General features: G+C 41.2%; 2 protein-coding genes across 2 annotated transcripts; one reads left to right on the forward strand and one right to left on the reverse strand.

Moving 5' to 3' along the window:
• Positions 1-13482: 13482 nt before the first annotated feature.
• Positions 13483-18252, forward strand: LOC103844433 (autophagy-related protein 18h). Its single transcript, XM_009121220.3, has 9 exons — positions 13483-14501; positions 14693-15118; positions 15191-15628; positions 15723-15968; positions 16037-16732; positions 16814-16971; positions 17042-17109; positions 17184-17612; positions 17694-18252. The coding sequence occupies exons 1-9, from the start codon at positions 14304-14306 to the stop codon at positions 17696-17698; spliced, it is 2664 nt and encodes an 887-aa protein (XP_009119468.1). The 5' UTR covers positions 13483-14303; the 3' UTR covers positions 17699-18252.
• Positions 18253-19794: 1542 nt separating this feature from the next.
• On the reverse strand, positions 19795-21613 carry LOC103844420. The gene is made up of 9 exons (XM_033289434.1): positions 21596-21613; positions 21292-21546; positions 21121-21207; positions 20956-21030; positions 20682-20816; positions 20575-20619; positions 20352-20378; positions 20164-20259; positions 19795-20084 (listed from the first exon to the last, which is right to left on the reverse strand). The coding sequence occupies exons 2-9, from the start codon at positions 21484-21486 to the stop codon at positions 19884-19886; spliced, it is 861 nt and encodes a 286-aa protein (XP_033145325.1). The 5' UTR covers positions 21487-21546; positions 21596-21613; the 3' UTR covers positions 19795-19883.
• Between the last annotated feature and the right edge of the window lie 168 nt (positions 21614-21781).

Below are 21781 nucleotides of genomic sequence, written 5' to 3' on the forward strand. Positions count from 1 at the left end.
GTGACAAGGAGGGTATCAGTTCAACCAAGACCTTTCTTAAAGCCGCATTTGATATCAAAGACCTAGGAGAACTGAAGTACTTCCTCGGAATTGAGATGTGCAGATCAAAGGAAGGATCGTTCATGTCCCAAAGAAAGTATACCCTGGACATCTTAAAGGAGGCAGAAGATCTTGGAGGAATGCAAGCCAAGACACCACTTGAAGAAGGTTACAAGATGTGTGCTTTGCAGTTAATCAAGTAAGCCAGCACATGCAAACTCCCAAGGTTCATCACTGGAACATAGTGGGGAGGATCCTAAGATACTTGAGAGAGACGCCAGGTCAGGGTGTATGGATGGCTTGCAACAAGAACACTAAGGTGATAGGATACTGTGATGCAGATTTGGCTGGAGACAGAGTAGACAGAAGGTCAACCACCGGCTATTGTACATTCATTGGAGGGAATCTGGTCACTTGGAAGAGCAAGAAACAGATGGTAGTGTCTTGCTCAAGTGCAGAAGCAGAGTACAGATCAATGAGGAAGCTAACTAGTGAGCTTATCTGGATAAAGGGGCTTCTAGGCGACTTGGGAATTGAGATCACCACTCCCATGACCATGCATTGTGACAATCAAGCCGCAATACACATTGCATCCAACTCAGTCTTCCATGAGAAGACAAAACACATAGAAGTGGACTGCCACAAGGTGAGACAAGCAGTAGAGCAGCAAGTGATTCTCCCATGCTATACAAGAAGTGAGGATCAGCTGGCTGACATCTTCACCAAGGCAGCCAGCAGCAAAGTTTGTGAGTCCATTCTTCCAAGACTTGGACTCATAAACCTTCCATGTCAATGATCCCCTCACCATGGAGTACTCTACTCTTTTTTCTTTGCTTGGTTTTTATCCCAAGTAGTTTTTTCCAAGTCAAGGTTTTAATGAGGGAATGCTTCATGGATTTCCAAGCTTGACACTCACTACTGTCAAGCTTGAGGGGGAGTGTTGACATGAAGAACAAAGCAAGAAGATAGGTAACTTGGAGAACAAGGTTGTCCGTACAATCTAAGAGTGACTTGCAAGGAAAGAAAGCAAGTCATGAGTTAATCAACTCGGTCAAGTGTTTAAAAGAGTTCCAAGTGAGTGGGAATGTCGACATATGAAGGGAAGGATCCGTTGAAGAGAAGTGAGTGGAGGAGTCACGGGTTTGCTTAAGAGGAGAGAGGGATCTGACCTTTGGGAGCTGTCACTATCCCTCTTGCTGGACGAGCCATCCGCGGATCTGCTTCCCCTTTGTTTATTCTTTCTTTTGTACTATCTTCTAATTGTTTATTCACTCTTGTATGTCTTTAAATATCATGTCATATGTAACAAATCAAGTAAGGGAAACTAATTCTACTTCTATTCTCTTTGTCACACTCTCAAGGAAACTCTCTCAATCTTGCACTTTTCACTCTTAAACTCTCTTTAATCTTCTAAAACTCTCATGGACGTCCATGATAAGGGAAGGCACATGATGTAATCAGATCATGTATAAGGTAACCGATTTATGATTACTCTCCGGTTTATGTTTATGTCTCTTGTGGAACTGGTCCTGGCTAAGCATGGCACGCCCTTGAAGACTACATATATTGTGAAGTGATCTAAGGATCCAGTAGTTGAGGAAGGGGCCGGATCATAGTTTGTACAACTCGTCCATATGGTGTGATGGATGGATGCAATGCATCGGCTATACTATATGGGACGGGACATGGAAACTGGGTTTGTGTTGATCACGGCCTGATCCATCAGAGTGTGATCTACTGATGGGTATGATTGTCCATGATCATAGTCCAGGGGTGAAGAGTCCTGACCTTTCAGCAAGGTAGTTATCCATGACAGTTAATCGAGTAAACGGAAACTGTTATGGGACAGCAGTAGTGGCCGCATGAGGAGAAGGCCATGTGTAATCTGGTCTTGGGCAAGGAATGTGATGGATCAAGGTGTCTGATCTGATTGATCAAAGGATGCACCGGTTGTAAGGGTAAGATTGATCGGGTTGATTGGGAAATGGTTCTATGGCTGGTTAGGTAAGTGTGAAGACTCATCCGTTATGATTCATGTGGGATGGTTGGTTGATTGACTTAGGATCTGATGGGAATTATTAGTCCATGAGAGGACTTGGCTCCAGGGAAGAATACGCTTAAGACTTGATAGCACAGAACCATGGCCTTGGCCGGTTCAAGGATGATGTCTATGGCCTTGGCCGGACTGATCATGATTGGGATCCATATGATCTGGGCCGATTCATTGGATTCCAATTATGGGAATCCCTTAGTTGGGATTTATCATGAGTTTTCATGAATTTTAATTAATTTTTGGAGCACTTTTGGAAGTGGCCAGAAATATAGCTGGAGACTTCCCAAAGGTACTTGGTCTATGGGGATGGTTGGCTGAATGACTGAGTACCAAAGGGAAGAGTTTATGAAGGTATAAGAGAGCTGTACGAGTAGACGGGGAGCTGGTCAAAGCTACCTCACAGCTATATCAGCTGGTCGAGAGTGATGGAACCTCAAGTGAAGTGGTTCAGCTCAGCTAGCTGGATGAGCTAGCTAAGTCAACTGGGACAATGAGCTAACAAGCTCCGTCGATGTGGCAAAGGTATGATCTAGTGATGTTGCATAGATCTAAATAGAATGGTTAGGGGAATAGAACCTCAGATTTGTATGCCTTGATTTGGATTCGGGATTGACCTTGGAGCTAGCTGGTAGTTGAGTATACTAACCATTAGCTGAGGTGATTCGACCAGACAAGTATTATATTGGCTGTACACCAATGGTTAAGTAGAGAATATCCGCTGCGTATGAGTTGAAATGATCTGAGCTAGGGAATGACTAAGGTAGTCTTAAGCTAAGGTCTAAGTTAGCCCTCGCCTATGGGCGATAATATAGATAAAGGGCAAAATTTTGAGAGGTTTGGTCAGTGTATGGACCGAGCGACGTGAGGTACTGACCGCGGCTTAGGCAGCCGGGTCAGGGCCTTACAAGTTGGTATCCGAGCATGCTTGACGCTGTTAAGGACAGTGCTCAAAGATGTTGAGTTCCCAAACCGAAATTATTTCTGAAAACTGAGATGACTTGGAACCTTAGCTGTGGTGAGCCAAGAGAGAGTTGAGGTAAAAATGGGTTACATGCTTGTGAACCGGGGAGTTCCAAGATGAGCCGGCTTAGCCAAGATGCACTCTCCAAGGGCAAGACCCTGAAAACAGAGAGGTTAGTTATCTAGTTATTTGGAAGTAATAGACGGATTGGACAATGCAAGATCTTTGTATGGACGACCTGGACAAGGGAAGTAACATGGACCAAAGAGTGGCTTAGGTTGAAAGAAACGTGCAGCACTCTCCTGGAGGTTCGTGTTATCCCTTGGTGGCCGTTTGAAACAAGTGAACATATGCGATGTTCATATTGGTTTAAGGGAGACACTACATGGCTAGTACATGAGTGGGCTTGTGATCAGATGGATCAGCTCAGACTCAGTGTAAGTCAAGATAAGATTCCTTAAGATTGAGTGAATGGAATGGATCAATTTTAAGAGGAATTGGGAACACGATGTTAAGTATTTTTGTATGATGGGGATTGAGGATATTATAAACACTTCTTCACAGAAGTGAGGCACATTGGAGAATGGTATGGGACGTTTTCCAGATGTGTGATCAAACCAAAATCTTACTCTTCTAGGTACTTAATGATCGGAAAGGGTTTGTTCCAGATGGGAACAGAGGATTGTCTTGTCATAGTGAATGAAGCCGGTGAGCGGGTGATGGATTCACTAGGGCTGGAAAGAGACATCCTGGTATTGATCACACTCAGGGTAATGCCTGCGGATCTGATTGTTGTCCGCCTTGAGAATCATGAGGTGATAGGCATGGACTGGCTTGGAAAGAATCAGGCCACCTTGGACTGTCACTGGAGTTGGGTGCAGTTTGAGAGTGGGCGTGGACCCCCGATCAGATTCCAAAGTATTTGTCCGACCTCTGGATGCTTAGTGATATCAGCAATCCATGTGGAAAGGATGCTTAAGAAGGGTTGTGAGGCTTACTGGCCACAATCGCCACTAAGGAGGTTGAAGGGGCTGGTGATCCGGACGGGATTCCGCTGGTCACTGAGTTCGAGGACGTGTTTCAGACGCTACAGGGCATTCCCCCTGATATGGCTGATCCGAACATAGCAGAACTGGAACCAGGGACGGCCCCAATGTCCAAAAGTCCCTATTGTATGGCCACTGCCGAGATAGCTGAGCTGAAGTCGATCAAGTCCAGTAAGGGATGAGGATCGCAACACAACCAAGTCGGAGATTGACCTATGGTTGGGGTGAGATGGTTGAGTCCTGGAGTGGACCAGAACTGCAATATGATCAAGTCCGGCAAAGGATGAGGATCAGGACACGGCCTACTCGGAGATGGACCTATGGTCGGGGTGTGATGGACTGGAATATGATCACGTCCTAAATGGACCAGGATCAAAATATGACAAAGTCCAGTTTGGACAGAAGTCAAGTTGAGGCGTTTAGTCTTGTAGGGACTAAGATCGCAATATGGCCAAGCTGGGAGAGGCTGTGGCCGGTTAAGGAATGATCCAGTAATTGGTGGCTGGAATCATAAGCCTTAGTGTCCGGGAAGGACTTCAGGAAACAGAAAAATCTGTTAGGACTCATGGTAGAGTGAGCAGCCTAAAGATTGGAACATGTTCTCTAGGACTTGGCTAGTGCATCGAGTGGCTTGGAGATTGGTTGAATCTTCTAAGACTTGAGTACGCAGTATGTTCCTAGCGATTGAATATGTTCTAGTCATGGATAAAGATCCGAAAAAGAGTGAAGTCTAGAGTAGACAACATTCTAAAGAGAGATATGGACTTGGTGTCTACAAGGGCCGCAACCTGGAGAGTTGGGTCAGTGACACCAGTCATGTCCTTGTATGGGTGCTTGATGGACCACTTGATAAGATTGTGGGTTAATCTCTATCAAGTGGGGGAGACTTGTATATATGATGATCAAGGTGTAATCAATGAGAAGGAGGTTAGAGGGAGATGCAATGAATTGGTTTGGAAGAACCAAACGAGCATGCTCCATGTTCTGGATGCAAAGAGTTAGGTTGGAACCTAAGGTCTTGAGGCAGGACGTCAGCACCACCAGATTCGAGGACGAATCCATTCTAAGTGGGGGAGACTTGCAGCATCCCCGATCCTGGATAGGATCGTCCGGACAGACCTTAGTGCGAGGAGACGCACCAGTCAGGTCACATGACCTAAAGACAAGCGTGTCATGGTACAAAACGTGGTTAAGGGAATCAGGTAGCTGGAACTTAACCAAAAATAAGGCAGAGGCAAGCTCAAAGGAGCTGGACAAGCGAGCTGGTAGCTGGACGAGATCCGGGTGAACCTCGATGAAGTGAGTGATCCAAATGGATCATGGGAGAACTAAGTCTAGGTCTGGAAATAAACCAAGGGACTTAGAAGGATTGAAGAAGATAAAGGAAGCAAACTGGACACAGTGTATAACAGCTGGGCGATGCAGTAAGCAAGCTCGACCAGCTAGGTGAAGTGTAGTGCAGATCGGTGTAGCTCACTGAAGTGTAGGTCAGCTCCCTGAGCTGTATGGTCTAGCTCACTCAGCTGGATCAGCTGGGGATCAGCTCAACTCATCTGGACTGAGTGTTCACGTCTCGGGCAATTGTGCCGGGTCTAGACAGTGGCCGGGCCATGTGGGCGACCCGTGTGTGCCGATGGGTTGGTGGGCTCTTGGGATTGAGTCAGGGGCATGGGCAGTCCGTGTTGGATTGTTTTGGACATGTCCAGGAGTGGTTTGGCAGTTCCAAGACGTCTGGTAACTGCCATAAGCGAAAGGGTGCAATCTGTACCATTGATTAAATCAATGGCCAGAATTGATAGCGAAGGGATGCAAGGTTAAGATGTAATCACCCCTTCTTCTATAAAAGGCAGGCACGCCAGGACTTCTTCCTACACCCTGAAACACAAAGAAAAACAGAGAAAAGACAGAGAGTTGGTCAGATCCAACATCCAACCCCAAGAGTGGTGTGAAGGACACAAAGAGACAGTTTTAGGAGAGATCAAAAGGGGAAGTTATGAACGACCCTTTGATTGGTTTTGATTCATGTTGACATCACCCAAAGAATACTCCAGGGCCTGAGAACACACGCAAATAGTCATGGGAGAAGATGGATGGCCGGATTCCACTTCCTATGGCCAAGAGAGCCTTAAGGAGAGAGGTATGTGGGAAGGCAGTTTCATGGGAGTTGGGAACGACCCTGTGATGGAGTTTGTTCATGGATGATCACATCTTAGGCTTCCTCTATATCTTGGGAACACAGGCAAATAACCATGAGAGAAGGGAGAAGGCCGGACTCCACTCCTAATGGCATAGACAGCCTTGAAGGCGGATGTAGTGCAGAAATCAGTTTCATGGGAGTTCAAGGGAAGAGATGAGCGACCCTTGCCTAGATCTTATCATTACTGTAATTATATGGTAAGGGTTTGATAATACATGATGGATGCATGCTTTGGAGGAGCATGGACGTCCATGATAAGGGAAGGCACATGATCTAATCAGATCATGTATAAGGTAACCAGTTTATGATTACTTTCCGGTTTATGTTTATGTCTCTTGTGAAACTGGTCCTGGCCAAGAATGGCACGCCCTTGAAGACTACATATATTGTGAAGTGATATAAGGATCCAGTAGTTGAGGAAGGGGCCGGATCATAGTTGGTACAACTCGTCCATACGGTGTGATGGATGGATGCAATGCATCGGCCATACTATATGGGGCGGGACATGGAAACTGGGTTTGTATTGATCACGGCCTGGTCCATCAGAGTGTGATCTATTGATGGGTATGATTGGCCATGATCATAGTCCAGGGGTGAAGAGTCGTGATGTTTCAGCAAGGTAGTTATCCATGACAGTTAACCGAGTAAACGGAAACTGTTATGGGACAGCGGTAGTGGCCGCATGAGGAGAAGGCCGTGTGTCATCTGGTCTTGGGCAAGGATGGAAGACCTGATCCATAGGTGATGGATCAAAGTGTCTGATCTGACTGATCAAAGCATGCACTGGTTGTAAGAGTAAGATTTATCGGGTTGATTGGGACATGGTTCCATGGCCGGTCAGGTAAGTGTGAAGACTCATCAGTTCTGAGTCATGTGGTGTGGTTGGTTGATTGACTTAGGATCTGATGGGCATTATTAGTCCATGGGAGGACTTGGCTCCAGGGGAGAATACGCTTAAGAATTGATAGCACAGAACCATGGCCTTGGCCGGTTCAAGGATGATGTCCATGGCCTTGGCCGGACTGATCATGATCGGGATCCATATGATCTGGGCCGATTCATTGGATTTCAATTATGGGAATCCCTTAGTTGGGATTTATCATGAGTTTTCATGAATTTTAATTAATTTTTAGAGCACTTTTGGAAGTGGCCAGAAATGTAGCTGGAGACTTCCCAAAGGTACTTAGTCTGTGGGGATGGTTGGCTGAATGACTAAGTACCAAAGGGAAGAGTTTATGAAGGTATAAGAGAGCTGTACGAGTAGACGGGGAGCTGGTCAAAGCTACCTCACAGCTCTATCAGCTGGTCGAGAGTGATGGAACCTCAAGTGAAGTGGTTTAGCTCAGCTAGCTAGATGAGCTAGCTAAACAGCTAAGTCAGCTGGGACAATGAGCTAACAAACTCCGTGGATGTGGCAAAGGTATGATCTAGCAATGTTTCATAGATCTAGATAGAATGGTTAGGGGAATGGAACCTCAGATTTGTATGCCTTGATTTGGATTCGGGATTGACCTTGGTGCTAGCTGGTAGTTGAGTATACTAACCATTAGCTGAGGTGATTCGACCAGACAAGTATTATATTGGCTGTAGACCAATAGTTAAGTAGAGAATATCCGCTGCGTATGAGTTGAAATGATCTAAGCTAGGGAATGACTAAGGTAGTCTTAAGCTAAGGTCTAAGTTAGCCCTCGCCTATGGGCGATAATATAGATAAAGGGCAAAATTTTGAGAGGTTCGGTCAGTGTATGGACCGAGCGACGTGAGGTATTGACCGCGGCTTAGGCAGCCGGATTGGGGCCTTACTGAAAGTCTAGTGGTTCGTTTATAAGTGTTGAGCTCTATATTATCATGCATGCAACTTATTAGGCATCTGTAGGATTATAATTCCAAGTTTCCTGAATAAAAACCCTAAGTCTAGCTATTTCCTTTTTAAACACTAAAACCTCAACCAATCAATCGAGTAATTACTTGCTCAACAAACTGCAATTTTAAATTTAAATCATTAAAGCACCTTACTTAACAAATCCAATTAGATTTATTAGGTTCTCTAGCTCCTTGTGGATCCGATCCCTAAGTACTACAATTGAACCTCTTATTTGAGAGAGTAAATTCAGTCCTTAGGGTAATTTGAGTGATATCACGTCACTAGACCTTCAAGACCTGGTGGAGGATGCATATAGACTTCATCTTCCAACTCCCTTGAAGAAAGGCATTCTTCACATCCATTTGCCAAAATCCCCACTCAAGGTTCACAGCCAAGAATAAGACAATCCTAATTGTGTGAAGCTTGGAAACAGGTGCAAAGGTGTCAATATAATCCTCTCCATAGGTCTGAGTATATCCTCTTGCAACTAATCTTGTCTTGTGCCTATCAATCTCTCCATTAGGTAGGTATTTGATCGTGAAGATCCATCTACTTTTCACAGCCTTTTTCCCCTTTGGTAACTCACTCTCATACCAGATATCATTCTTAATCATAGCATTTTCCTCATCTTCTACTGATTTGTTCCATTCCTCATGCATAATTGCTCTTCATATGATCTTGGTACATAACTTGCGTCCAAACTTATCATGAATGCACAATTATCTTCAGGGAACTTAGCAAAGGTACACACAGCCTGAGAAGGATGCTCCACAGCCTAGGCATTGTAGTACATTCTCGTGTTTACCCAGTTGGAAGCATCCCTCTTGAGATGTGTGCTTCTTCTCAAAGTAACAGCCGCTGGCTCAGTTGCTTCTACTTCTCCTGGTTCCTGGTTTTAATGGTGTTCTTCATTACCAGGTTCATGTACATTTTGTGTCCACTTTGATCAGGATAATTCAAGTCTTGATCTTCATGATTATCAGCCTCATTTTCGTTCCCTCCCTCATGATCAATGTGGGATGGTTCTTCAGCTTCATGTACTACTGATGAGTGTTCCTCTTGCTGATCTTGGGATACACCAATCCCAAGTCCTTCCAATATCTGTCTCAAGCTTGTGGCTCTATATGATGGCCGAGAAAGATCTTCCAAGTCTTTCCGTTCTTTTTCTTCATAATAGCTCTTCTCTTCAAAGAACTTGACATATCTAGACACAATCTCTTGGTCTCTGGATTAAAGCATTTGTATCTCTTTTGTGTAGTTGAGTACCCAATCAACATAGCTTTTCACTCTTAGCTTCAAGCTTGTTCCTTGTCTCTCCTGGAACCAGAACAAAGCTCACACACCCAAATACCCTCAAAATGATCTAAAACTGGTTTGCTTTTGTTGAGAACTTCATAAGGTGACTGATCCTCCGAGATCCTGGTTGGTATCCTATTGATAAGATAGCAAGCAGTGATCATGACATCACTCCAAAATCTCTTTGGCACACTCATTTGGAACATCATCGACTTTGCCACCTCCATACGATGTTTGTTCTTCCTCTCGGCCACTCCATTTTGTTGAGTGTAGGGAAAGCTTGTCTGATGAAGGATTCCATGTTGAGGTAGCTGATTCTTGAATGCATGGCCAGTATACTCTCCACCATTATCAGACCTGGAAATCTTAATCTTGGCATTATACTGGTTAGATACATAAGATTGAAAGTTTTTAAATGCATCAAGGACCCTATCCTTTGTTTTAATGAGTGTTATCTAGGTGTATTTAGATTTTTTATCTATGAATGTGACAAAGTACTCGTAATTATCTCTAGATAAACAGGGAGCTGTCCATACATCAGAGTGAATCATATCAAAGAAATTATCATAGATAGTAGTAGATCTCTTAAACACAGTCTTACAATGTTTTCCCAAAATACAAGCTTCACAATCATTATTCTTAAATATGACACCTGGTAACATTAAATTCAAGGCTGAACATGTGGATGTCCTAGCATAGAATGCCATAATGCACCCTTACTTAAAACAAAACTCAACAAACAACTAGAAACAGAAATAAGGGCAATGTCTTCAAGTAGATAAAGATCTTCTTTGGTTACTCCTTGCCCAATCAACTTAATGCTCTCAATATCCTGAAAATTAACATCATTAGGACTAAAAATAACATTGCAATGTAGATCAATAGTGCATTTCTTGACAGATAAAAGGTTTGAAGTAAACTCAGGCATGTAAAAAGCTCTAGATTATTTATCAAATAGTTTCAGGTTTCCTATTCCCTTAATAAGAATTCTATCACCATTAGCTATCATTACATGTCCATGAGTAGGTTCTATGTCTTTAATCAGAGAATGATCACTAATCATATCACTAATCATAAGATGAGATGCACCTGAATCTATAATCAATGGCTTAATCATGTTTTGCGCAATGTGAGTCCTAGGTGTTTCAAGTCTCATTTTCATGTCATCTTATCTAGCAAGTTATCACAAGTTCTAGACATTCTATGAGCAGTATATGAGTAACCAAGAGTGTTTCCGAGTTTGTTACCAGACTCCTTAAGGGCTTTGATCAGGGCATCAATGTCAGACTTCGTAATCATCTCATGCTCCATGTTCTTATCGGCTCCTTGATGATGAGAGGCCAAGGCTCTACCTTCAATTTCACCCGCCTGAACAGATGAACCAGCTCCTGATGAACCGGCCTCACTTGCCTCAGCAGAAAGCTGAGCTCTTCCCTCCCTCTTTTTGTTGAATTTAGCCGGCTTGAGATGGAGATGTAGGATCCAACATTGACTCCTCTTGTGCCCTGGCTTCTTACAATGATCACAGTTACCACTGAACTTCCTTTCCTCTCCACGGTAAGCAGCTTTGTTAGCTTTGATGGTCTCGGCCTTGTTGGATAACGCCATGTCTCCTTTCCCACCAAAGAGGCCGAGTGATCCATCTTCCTTCTGTAGCTATGCACATACCTCCTCCATAGATGGAAGGTTTGGAGACCGTAGTATGTTCTTGATCACGTCATTGAACGTCGGATTCAATGTCAACATCAATCCAAACACTTGATCTTGCTCATGCCTCTCCATCAGTGTCTCTTGATCTGTTGTGTTTGGCCTCAAGGTTTCAAGCTCAGACCATAGTGATCTATACTTTCCCAAGTGCTTGGTGAACTCCTCCTCTTTTTGTGCAAGGTTGTTGATGGCTCTCTTGAGCTCAAACACTCGGCTCAGATTGGTAGTGTTCCCAAACGTCTTCAAAAGTGTTTCCCATAGGTGCTTAGGATTATCACAGTAGTTGTAGGCTTCCAAGAGATGGACTTCAAGGGACCTTTATGAAAGCACCATTAGATCATCTTGAATCCATTTCTTCTCGGTGGCCGCAGCTAGATCTCCACCAACTACATTTCATTCTCCTTCCTTGGCCACTAGTTTGGCGCCACATCTGTGATATGACTCCACAACCCTAGTCTCCCAATAGATGTCTTCACCAGCCTTTACCACAACAGGTAGTTCCAACTACCCTTTAGAGCAACCGGAACCGTGATAACCTTGTGGTTTCCTTCCATCTTGTCTTGCTAGAACAAAATGAAGAATAAAGATTGTATCTTGAACTGAAGCTGAAAAACATTCAGAAACTAAATACCAAAGCTAACTTCGGTCTAATACCATATGATTTTAGAGAATAAGAAAGGTATTGAAAAATTAAAAAGAGACAAAAAGAGAGTATGAGAACTATGTGTAAAGATATGTGAGATTCGTGATGAACATTAGAGAAAGATTCTCAGAATCGTGTTGCTTTAATTAATGAACAAGTTTACAATATATAGGAGGCTTAGACATGACATAGGCTAGCTAGGTTAAATGAAAAGCACGTGAGGTCAAAGGGAAGGAGTATCCCGTTTTGAATTAAACGGCTATGGAGCTTCACACGCTTTGGCCAAGGGCTAAAGTTGCTTTTACTTTACAGCTCTTGACAGCCTGCCTTAGAGCAGCTCCATCGGTATAGATAGTAAGGGGTTCTAACAATTAAAAGTAAAAAAAAATAAGAAAATTATGAAAGAGAAGCATCAAAGGTTCTTGTTTGGACATTTTCAGAACTGGGTTTTACCATAAAGTAACAGATGTCACTCTCAAAACCTTTCACCTGCTTCAAAAAGATAAATACATTATAATATTAATTTTTGTTTTTCTTTTAGAAACCTTGATCGGTTTTACCGATGGAGGTGGTCTTATCCTCTCGACGGTCTGATGCAGGAACGGATGTAAGAATGGTGAAACTCCAAGTTAACTTCAATCGGGTAACTTGTGGTCGACTCAATATGCTTTCGCCGACCCGGATGGTTCGGCCTCGTACGGCCACTTGTACGACCATCCTTTGTACGGACGACCCGACTTCAACTCCTCTCCATTCTTCTATGCTTCTTTAAACCTTCAGTCTATTATCATGCAGCCTTCTCTATTTGATCACTTTGTTCAACACTGGATATTAAGCTTAACTGGAATTCTTCTCTATTACTTGTGAGAGCCTTCATGGCTACTGTAGGAGCAGTCTGTTACATGCAGACTAACCAGTTGTACCTGACACTCATAGACCCTAATATCGACTATGATCCAGTGAGATTTGTGAAGCCACAAACGTCCTACATGGAGATTGGAGATGACCCGAGTTTCATAGCAATATGTCACTCCGATTCTGGAGCAAAACGCGAGTCAGACAATGAAGAATCGATCGACACCCAGCCTAAGCCATCGTTCGACAATCGATTTGAGGCCACAATCGACAGGAATCTTGATGCATCGATCGACAGTTGGGAAGACGAGGACCACCAAAAGAGCTTTTCGATTTCAACTGCTACCCCTACTTGTGACTTGCTTAACCGGTTTACTTCATGGTTTTATTAAATTAATTTTTTTAATTGATTTTGGATTAAAGTTAACCGGTTAGTTCAATTTTGTTAAATTTGTTTTGAGTTAACCAGTCTGGGTTTGAGTTGATAGGGTTGACCATAGATTTTCTGGTCATTTTAACGAGATCACCATGTATCTATTTCAACCGTTCCAATTTAGAGTCCATTTGAGCAACCAAGGTTTGTACACACCATTTTTAATATTTTTACGATAAGAGCTACTCTCGTAATTTCCGTACGCGTCATAGAATTTGCAAGATACATTTAATGAGAAATTTCTTATGATAACCACTTTTAGTTTATTTTCACAAAAATATCATTCAATGAAAAAAATAACCAAAATAAATTTTATTGAAGGGTAAAAATACATTTTTATTAAATAATCTATACTTAGGGTTTAGAGTTAATGAGTGAGTTTTTGCGGATAGGGTTTTAAATTTAAATAAATAAAAAATAAATATTATGGCTATTTTAGTCATTTTCTTCTTCGAATATTATTTTTGTGACAAAAACTTAAAAATAGTTATTTGAAAGAATTTCTCTATTTTAATTCTAATAAATCTGCGTGAATTAAGTCTGTTTTGAATCTATTTGGTGCCTGCATGTTTAGTTATTAGCTTATGTTTAAATAAACTGGAAATAGAAAGTTAGAAGATTCAATGTTGTTTGCCTCATTTGATGTGATATATACATGTAGTTGGACTATAAGACGAGTTTGGATAAATGGCTCGTCTTCGATGCGCTTGGGCCCAAAACCTTTCGCGTAAAAAACAAGTATCAACGAAAATTGCTCAACTGTTGCTTCTCTAGCAATCTAACACCCTTCACACGGCACGACAGTAACTCCCTTTTTTATTTCCGTCTGACAGCGACTGTCTGAAATATTACAAAATCGAAGTGAAAATTAAAAAAATAATAACCAAAAACTAAAGCCTCAGGACAGAACAGAACAAAACAAAAAAGAGAGAAAGGAAAAAAAAAAAAAAAGACGAAATCGAAAAAGAAAAGAACCGTTTCTTCTACTACTTCATCTTCTTGGTCTCGTCTTCTTCGTGTTCTTCCCCGTGAATAAGGTCATCAAAAGCAACAAAAAAAAATTATAATACAAATTCCACCGCTAATCCGACTAACAACAAAGGTGTGGTGGTGGCTTCACTGTTTCAAGAATTGAAAGATCTAATATTTGTTATTATCCCTTCCTTGCCGACGGTTTATGCTTTCAAAAGGATTTTATTTATCACTATTATGAAGAGCAGCAGCAGCAGCAAGGTCAATATCAACAACGGAGATAATCATCAGACGAGAAACGGTACAAATGGCTTTTTGCCTAATTCCCTAAAATTCATATCAACCTGTATCCGAACCGCTTCCTCCGGCGTGCGCTCAGCTAGCGCTTCCGTCGCTGCTTCTCTCTCCCCCGAATCCCACGAGCTCAAGGATCAGGTTTAGTCTCAATTTGATTTCGATTTTGGGTCTTTTAATTTAAAGTCTGATTAATTCATCTTATGATTAGATTTAGGAATATTACATTTTTTTTTATTTTGTTATAGGTTTGACTTGTACGAGAATGATCATCTTATGATGGCATTGAGATTCTACAATGATGCCTAACTTTCATGTGTTTGATGAAGCAGGTGCTGTGGTCTTCCTTCGATAGGTTACATACAAGTGAATCTTGTTTCAAGAACCTTCTGTTACTAGGTTATGCCAACGGGTTTCAAGTCCTTGATATCGACGATGCAAGTGATGTCAGCGAACTTGTGTCGAGGCGGGATGATCCAGTTACGTTTCTACAGATGCAGCCTTTACCTGCTAAATGTGAAGGAACCGAAGGATTTAGAGCTTCGCATCCCATGCTTATAGCAGTTGCTGATGAAGCCAAGGGCTCAGTTCCTCCTATTAGAAATGGTTTTGATGATGATGCTCTTTCCCTATCTCCCACGGCTGTGCGATTCTATTCACTTAGATCTCACAACTACGTTCATGTTTTGAGATTCCGATCTACTGTCTATATGGTCAGATGCAGTCCCCGGATTGTAGCTGTTGGCCTCGGTTCACAGGTCAGCTTCTACGTTCTATCTCTTGTTATATGGTAGAGAGCTTAGCTTACCTCATTTTGCATTTTGATGCAGATATACTGTTTTGATGCGCTAACTCTTGAAAACAAGTTCAGTGTCCTCTCATATCCTGTTCCTCAGCTTGGAAACCAAGGTGTCGTCAATGTCGGATATGGACCAATGGCTGTCGGATCTAGATGGTTAGCTTATGCTTCCAATAATCCCTTGTCCTCTAGCATAGGTCGCCTTAGCCCTCAGAACGTTACTCCCCCTGGAGTCAGTCCATCTACCTCCCCTAGCGGTGGTAATCTAGTGGCGAGATACGCCATGGAATCTAGTAAGCATCTGGCGGCGGGTTTACTTAATTTAGGTGACAAAGGTTACAAGACTATATCTAAATACTGTCAAGATCTAAAACATGACGTTCCTGGTTCCTCTCTTTCCTCCAGTCCTGGCCAGAAAGTTGGTCGGGGCGGCGCAACTTCTGCTGCAGATTCAGATGTTGCTGGAACGGTTAGTCTCCTAGAGAAAGCATCATTAGTATCATGTCTTCTATCGCTAGTGAATTATGTTATTACGTTAATGTCTCTCTTATCATGTCGATCAGGTTATTGTCAAGGATTTTGAATCCCGAGCTGTTATAGCACAGTTCAGGGCTCACACCAGTCCAATATCGGCGCTCTGCTTCGACCAAAGTGGCACTCTATTAGTGACGGCCTCGATCCACGGTAACAATATTAACGTTTTCCGGATTATGCCATCGCCTTCAAAGAATGGACCAGGTCCCCAAAGCTATGATTGGAGCTCTTCCCATGTGCCTCTTTACAAACTGCATCGTGGCATGACATCAGCTGTATGTTCCTTATTCCTTATTCTCTTGTATTATTAGCTAATGTGAACGTTGCTGTTGTATTCCCACAGGTAATACAAGATATTTGCTTTAGTAGCTACAGCCAGTGGATTGCAATCGTGTCATCTAAGGGTACTTGCCATATTTATGTTCTGTCCCCGTTTGGAGGAGATAATGTTATTGAGATACGGAGTTCTCATGTCGATGGACCAACGCTTGCTCCGACATTGTCCCTGCCGTGGTGGTCGAGCCCATCGCTTAGCACCACCCATTTTACGTTTCCACCACCAGCGTCGGTAACTCTTTCGGTGGTTAGCCGAATCAAATGCAACAATTTCTTCCATGCTGCCAGTTCCGTTGTAGGAAAACCGTCCTTCCCTTCTGGCTGTCTTGCTGCTGTTTTCCATCAGGCAGTCCCGCAGGTGTCAGCTCCTGCGTTAGACTATCTACTGGTTTACACTCCATCGGGTCATGTAGTTCAATACAAACTCATTCCATCTCTTGGAGGAGGAGACCAGGCTGAGAGCAGTTCGCGAATAGGAGCAGCTGAAGAGGAATTAAGAGTGAAAGTCGAACCCGTTCAGTGTTGGGATGTCTGCCGGAGAACTGATTGGCCAGAGAGAGAAGAGAATGTATGCGGAAGAGTTGCAGAGGACAGCGTTGATGCTTCTGATCTAGCGAAGCCTCTCGAGAAACACCACGTTTATGTTGCCAATGCAGAGGTTCTAATAAACTCGGGAAGAAAACCAATCTGGCAGAACTCAGAGGTTCTGTTTACTTGTCTGCTATTTCCTTACAATAATATAAAAAAAAACATCATGTCGGTAACATTGCCCTTAAAAATCCAGATATCTTTCTATCCCATGTTTCGACCGGACTCCGCTGGATTGAACCACGGGGAGATGGAAATCGAGAAAGTATCTGCAAATGAGGTTGATATCAGGCGCAAGGATCTGCTGCCTGTGTTCGATAATTTTCACAGTGTGTATTCCAGTATGCGTAACAGGTAAAACTTACTGCATCACATGTTTTTGAATTGCGTTTGTCAATAACCCTTATCCTTGTTTTGCATGCAGAGGATTTCCTCCCGTTGAAAGAGATTCAGATTCTTCTTCTTCTTATTCTGATCCTCGGCTAGTTAAAGGTAGGTAATCAAATTAACTTTCCTATAATAGATGCATGTCGACGTTTCTCAAACCCTGTAACTGAACTTTGCAGGTAGAGGAAGTAGTTCCTCCCATTTTGCACTAACTCCGAACCAAGACCCTCTTAGCGGAATTGTAACATTCAAACAACCAGTGGTTTCCATTTCTTCTGCTGTGAAAGACACTGATTATACTGTAGACGACGTTGCTCATATGTTGCTAAAGAACGCCTCCCTGCCCGCTGAAACAACAATTGTAAACAACAGCGGGACAAGCGGAGCTTCAAATGTAAGGTCTAACCCTTCTGATCTCAGCATGAATGCTGCGGACGAAAGTGAGGAGGGACATGTTGATGATGGCTACCCAAACTTTGAGCAGTTTTTTAAGGAAACTGCTAAAGAAGCAGAGAACAAGAATGCTCCATCTGATCAAAGAAAACTAGATGATGATGATGATGACGATGACGACATGCTTGGTGGTGTTTTTGCTTTCTCCGAAGAAGGTGAGAAGGGCTTATTTATCTGATCTGTTCTATTTTCTAATGCATTGAATCATCAGTTTTTGATGGATATTCTATTTTCAGGTTGAGTTTTTAGTTCAACTATGGCCAATCTTTAATGGAGAACGGAAGTTCGCTTACTAATCCCTTTCGCTGCAAATTACTCACAGATGGATCTTAATACCCTAAAGAAAACGTTCAAAATCAATTTCCTTTTATCATCTGCTTCTGTAAATGCTTGTAAATGGATTATTCGTTATCAACGGTCTCTCTATTTGCATGGACTGTTTTCTTGGTTTCTTTGTAATTCACGTGTACCTTTATACATTCATTGGAAAAAAGAGAAAAAAAAAAGAAGAAACAAAACAGGCATAAAAAAGAATAATCTTTTTTTTTTTGGTAAATATGTTAAAAGATGGAATTACCAATTTTTGAGTTTATGACAGACGGTACAAAGAGATTGTAGTAGCAGAGAATACAAACACCGAAATGAAACTACTAACATAACAAAAAAGAAGACAGTAATGAAAAACACGATTGAAGGACAGATACCAGAAGACGTAGGAGAGAGCACTCGAGAGAAACTTGAGAAAGTCGCCAAGAGTATGCATCATGCAAGATCCGAAACTCCATAGTAAGGCATCAGTTATAACATGAGTCGCGAGTCGATAGTATTGGCTTGTCTAGACACTCGCCTCCAAAAAATGATCTCACAACAAAGCCCTATCACCTGTAGTGAGCAAAGATACCAGCGAGAACTCGGAGCTCGTAACAGACAACAATTGGCCGCACCTAAACAGCAAAATCTCAAAAATACCAGAGAAAACTTATTGGAAAGTCTTCTATGATAAACATGTTAGTTGGAGACTTTTTTGGAAGTCTTCCTTTGTAATTATCGGCTTACTTTGTCTTTGGAAAAATCTCAAAAATACCAGAGAAGACTTACCGGGAAGTTTTCTATGATAAACATGTTAGTTTTACAATTGAACGAATTGTGTCAGAAATTTGACTTTCTCTACAAGACTTACATAAATCTTCCACCAGAAAAATAAAAATTAAATATTTTATTTAATTAGACGACTTCCATGTAAGTTTTCCGACAGAAAACTTACACGGAAGTCTTATGTGATAACCAAAGTTTGACCAGAATCTCAGAATAAAATTCTGGAAGACTTCCGTGTAAGTCATCTTTCGGAAGACTTACATGAAGTCATCAAACTAAAATTAAATATTTAAGTTTTATTTTTTAATTGCAAAAGTAACCCGAGACAACTTACACCGACAGTGAGAAGACTTACAATGAGAGTTCGGAAGACTTACAGGGCGGAAGAATTTCGTGTAAGTCATCTAGAAAAAGTCAAATTTCTGACACAATCCGGTCAATTGCAAAACTAACTTGTTTATCTTAGATGACTTATCAAGAAGTCTTCTCTGATATTTTTAAGATTTTTTTGTAACAAAGAAAAGTTAGAAGACTTCGAGAGAAGTATTCTCTAAAATCACACATTAAGTAAATTGCAAAACTAACCTCTACATTGACCAAAAGGCTTCCGTATAAGTTTTTTGACGAATAGATCTGGAAAAAAAATTATTTTCATATTTTTAACGAGTGAAATAAGTTGATTAGCTTCTCCTATCACACAGAACTTCACCTCGAAACCGACCCACTTGTTAATGACCAAGAATCATGAGTTTGAACCTTACAAAGTTGAAAATCAAAATCTTGGTTTTTTTTTCTATGAACATAGAGAGAAAATGAAAGAGATGTAGTTAATGACATTTTCGTAAATAATCCGAACTTCTGAAATGAATATGGCAAATGAAAGTTCCAAAATCATGGGTTAGTTTTATGTTTGACTTTTTGTTTTGAGTCATATTTGAAAAAAAAAACCTAAATTAAAACTCTAAAATCATTTATAATAAAAAATAATTTATAAAAATTTCAATAATAATTTATATATTTAGATATTTTTAATTGATTATATTTTCAAAAGTGATAGCCAACTTATATTTCAAGTAATTTTTTTAAAAAATATAACGTTTTGATTTTTTCTACTTCATTTCCATGACCCACCCTCGTTGAGTCTAAGCCTGTAAAATAGTCTGGTCTCTCTTTCATAAGATTTTTGAGATCTTATGTGGTTTAAATTGGGGTTGTTCAAAAAAAAAAAAAAACTAAAAAATGTGGTTTAAATTGGGTGTTTGCATATCCGGTAATGTATACAGTGTCTCTTAAAAGGAAGCTGAAGTTATTAGGAAGAATACAAAATTAGTTTACATATAATGTCTAGAAATTGCAGATTCAATGGCTTCAATACAAGCACCAATCGGTTTGGCTTTGGCCATTGCTTTTGCTAGTGAAACTCTTGCTTCATTGTATGAATGTAACAAAGATACAGTGTTGGAAGCAGCCCATCTGATATGAGCCGCCTTTTCCATTTCTGTGAACCCTCGCCATTGCAGAACATTGTTCAACTGCAAAACCAGAATTTTTTTACAAAACATAAGAACTTAATCTCTCTGCATATGAGTAAGACATTTGAGACGACATAACCTTGACAACATCGGAGTAGAAACCTTCCGAGTATCCGAAAAGCATATGTTCTGTTACCATTCCTCCAAGTATCACACAAGAGAAGTTGTTCAGTGTCTGCACTTACAGTTCCAACCACTCACTACAGAAACAGCTCTAGCTATGAAAATCTATATATCAATCACAGGTAAGTTTGAGATAAATATTACCTTGGACGATATATAGCCTTGAGAGACCTTCATGGTATAAGTCAAAACATGTTAGTCAAGAAGATACACAATGATACATAAAAGATCGGTAAACCCGCAACATGGTCACAAATCCAGTCTTCTTAAAAAAAACTCATCCCAAATAAACCACGGAAAGACACATTAATGACCAATAACCAGTAACCGAAACTGTCTATTGCAGCTTGAGTGTTTAGTTACATACCGAAAGATCCACATCATCTTTCATAAATTGGTTTGCAGCACCAACCTGCAGTAATAACAGGCTTGAGCATTCATTTAACATTTTCCCTATGCACCAAAACAACTCACTTGTTTGAGGAACTCGAAGCCCACAAATTCTACTCTCCCAGTTACATTATCCCTCATAGCTTCCAAATTTGGTATTTCATAGCGTCTTGGAAGAACTCCAAGCAAATAACCAACCAGAAAATGGCCTGATTCATGCTACATACACATCCATAAGATAGATACATTACACAAGGATCCTATGACGAAATATAAACATGTTAAGTAGAAAGAAACTGGACATAGACAGCTAAATCACAAAAGAAAAAAAAAACTTATTTTGCTACAAGATTTTCACCTGAACAACAGCGAACCAATCTTCTTCAGAGGGAGAAGTTATAGCTTTGTGCTCTTGAAAATTTCTCACTGAATTCTGCAAATTAAAAACCAGTTTTGCTTAAGACAAACGACTCCAAAGGCAATCAAGAAACACTGAAAATTGGATAGCTAATAGTAAGATTACCGCTTCAGCAGAAACAGATTCAAAGCTTCTGGAGACTGAATCGATCAACTCACCCAATGTATCTATTACTGGTGATTTCTTGGGAAGCTAAAAAGAAATCGAAGAAGGGAGTTACTAAAAGAAGAAGCAAGAATGAAAAAGAGGAGATAGGAGAGAAGAGAGAAGAGAGACCAATTTGGCAGAGGCGAAGGCAGAGAGGCAGCCATGTTTTCCCTTGAGTTGCTTGACGAGAGAGAGTGCAGTTTCGTACTTGCCTCTTGAGAGCTCTTTATTCACTCTCTCAAGTGCTTTCCGGCGACGATCCACCGGCGATTTTGCTCCGATCACCATGAGGTTGGTCGCTTGGAGATGAGAGGTGAAGCTCATATTGGTTTGTCGTTCAGGCAAAGATGATGGGGATGTTGCGCAAATGGTAGAGGTATAGGCCTGGGACAAATTCGGATGGGGATTAAGTTAAAAAAAAAAAAAAATAGGCCTGGGACAAATTCGGATAAAATTCAGGGTACCCAGAACCGTAAAATTGATATCAGAATCCGGATTCAGATTTCGATATTTTATTATCCGCGGATATCAAGATCTGAATCCGTAAAAATAATTAAAAATAATATTTATAAAAAAATACTAAATTTTTTAATATAATACATAAATTAAATATTTATAC

The sequence above is a fragment of the Brassica rapa genome, chromosome A01, assembly GCF_000309985.2.
Source record: "Brassica rapa cultivar Chiifu-401-42 chromosome A01, CAAS_Brap_v3.01, whole genome shotgun sequence".
NCBI lineage: Eukaryota > Viridiplantae > Streptophyta > Magnoliopsida > Brassicales > Brassicaceae > Brassica > Brassica rapa.

Bases quoted from the DNA above. Each gene is read 5' to 3' on its own strand.
- LOC103844420 (XM_033289434.1), bottom strand. From the start codon at position 21,486: ATGAGCTTCACCTCTCATCTCCAAGCGACCAACCTCATGGTGATCGGA. The intron at 21,031-21,120 runs GTAATCTTACTA...TTTAATTTGCAG, and splicing joins AATCTGTTTCTGCTGAAGCG to AATTCAGTGAGAAATTTTCA. The intron at 20,260-20,351 runs GTAATATTTATC...CTGTAAGTGCAG, and splicing joins AAGGCTATATATCGTCCAAG to ACACTGAACAACTTCTCTTG.
- LOC103844433 (XM_009121220.3), top strand. From the start codon at position 14,304: ATGAAGAGCAGCAGCAGCAGCAAGGTCAATATCAACAACGGAGATAAT. The intron at 15,119-15,190 runs GTCAGCTTCTAC...ATTTTGATGCAG, and splicing joins CTGTTGGCCTCGGTTCACAG to ATATACTGTTTTGATGCGCT. The intron at 15,969-16,036 runs GTATGTTCCTTA...GTATTCCCACAG, and splicing joins ATCGTGGCATGACATCAGCT to GTAATACAAGATATTTGCTT.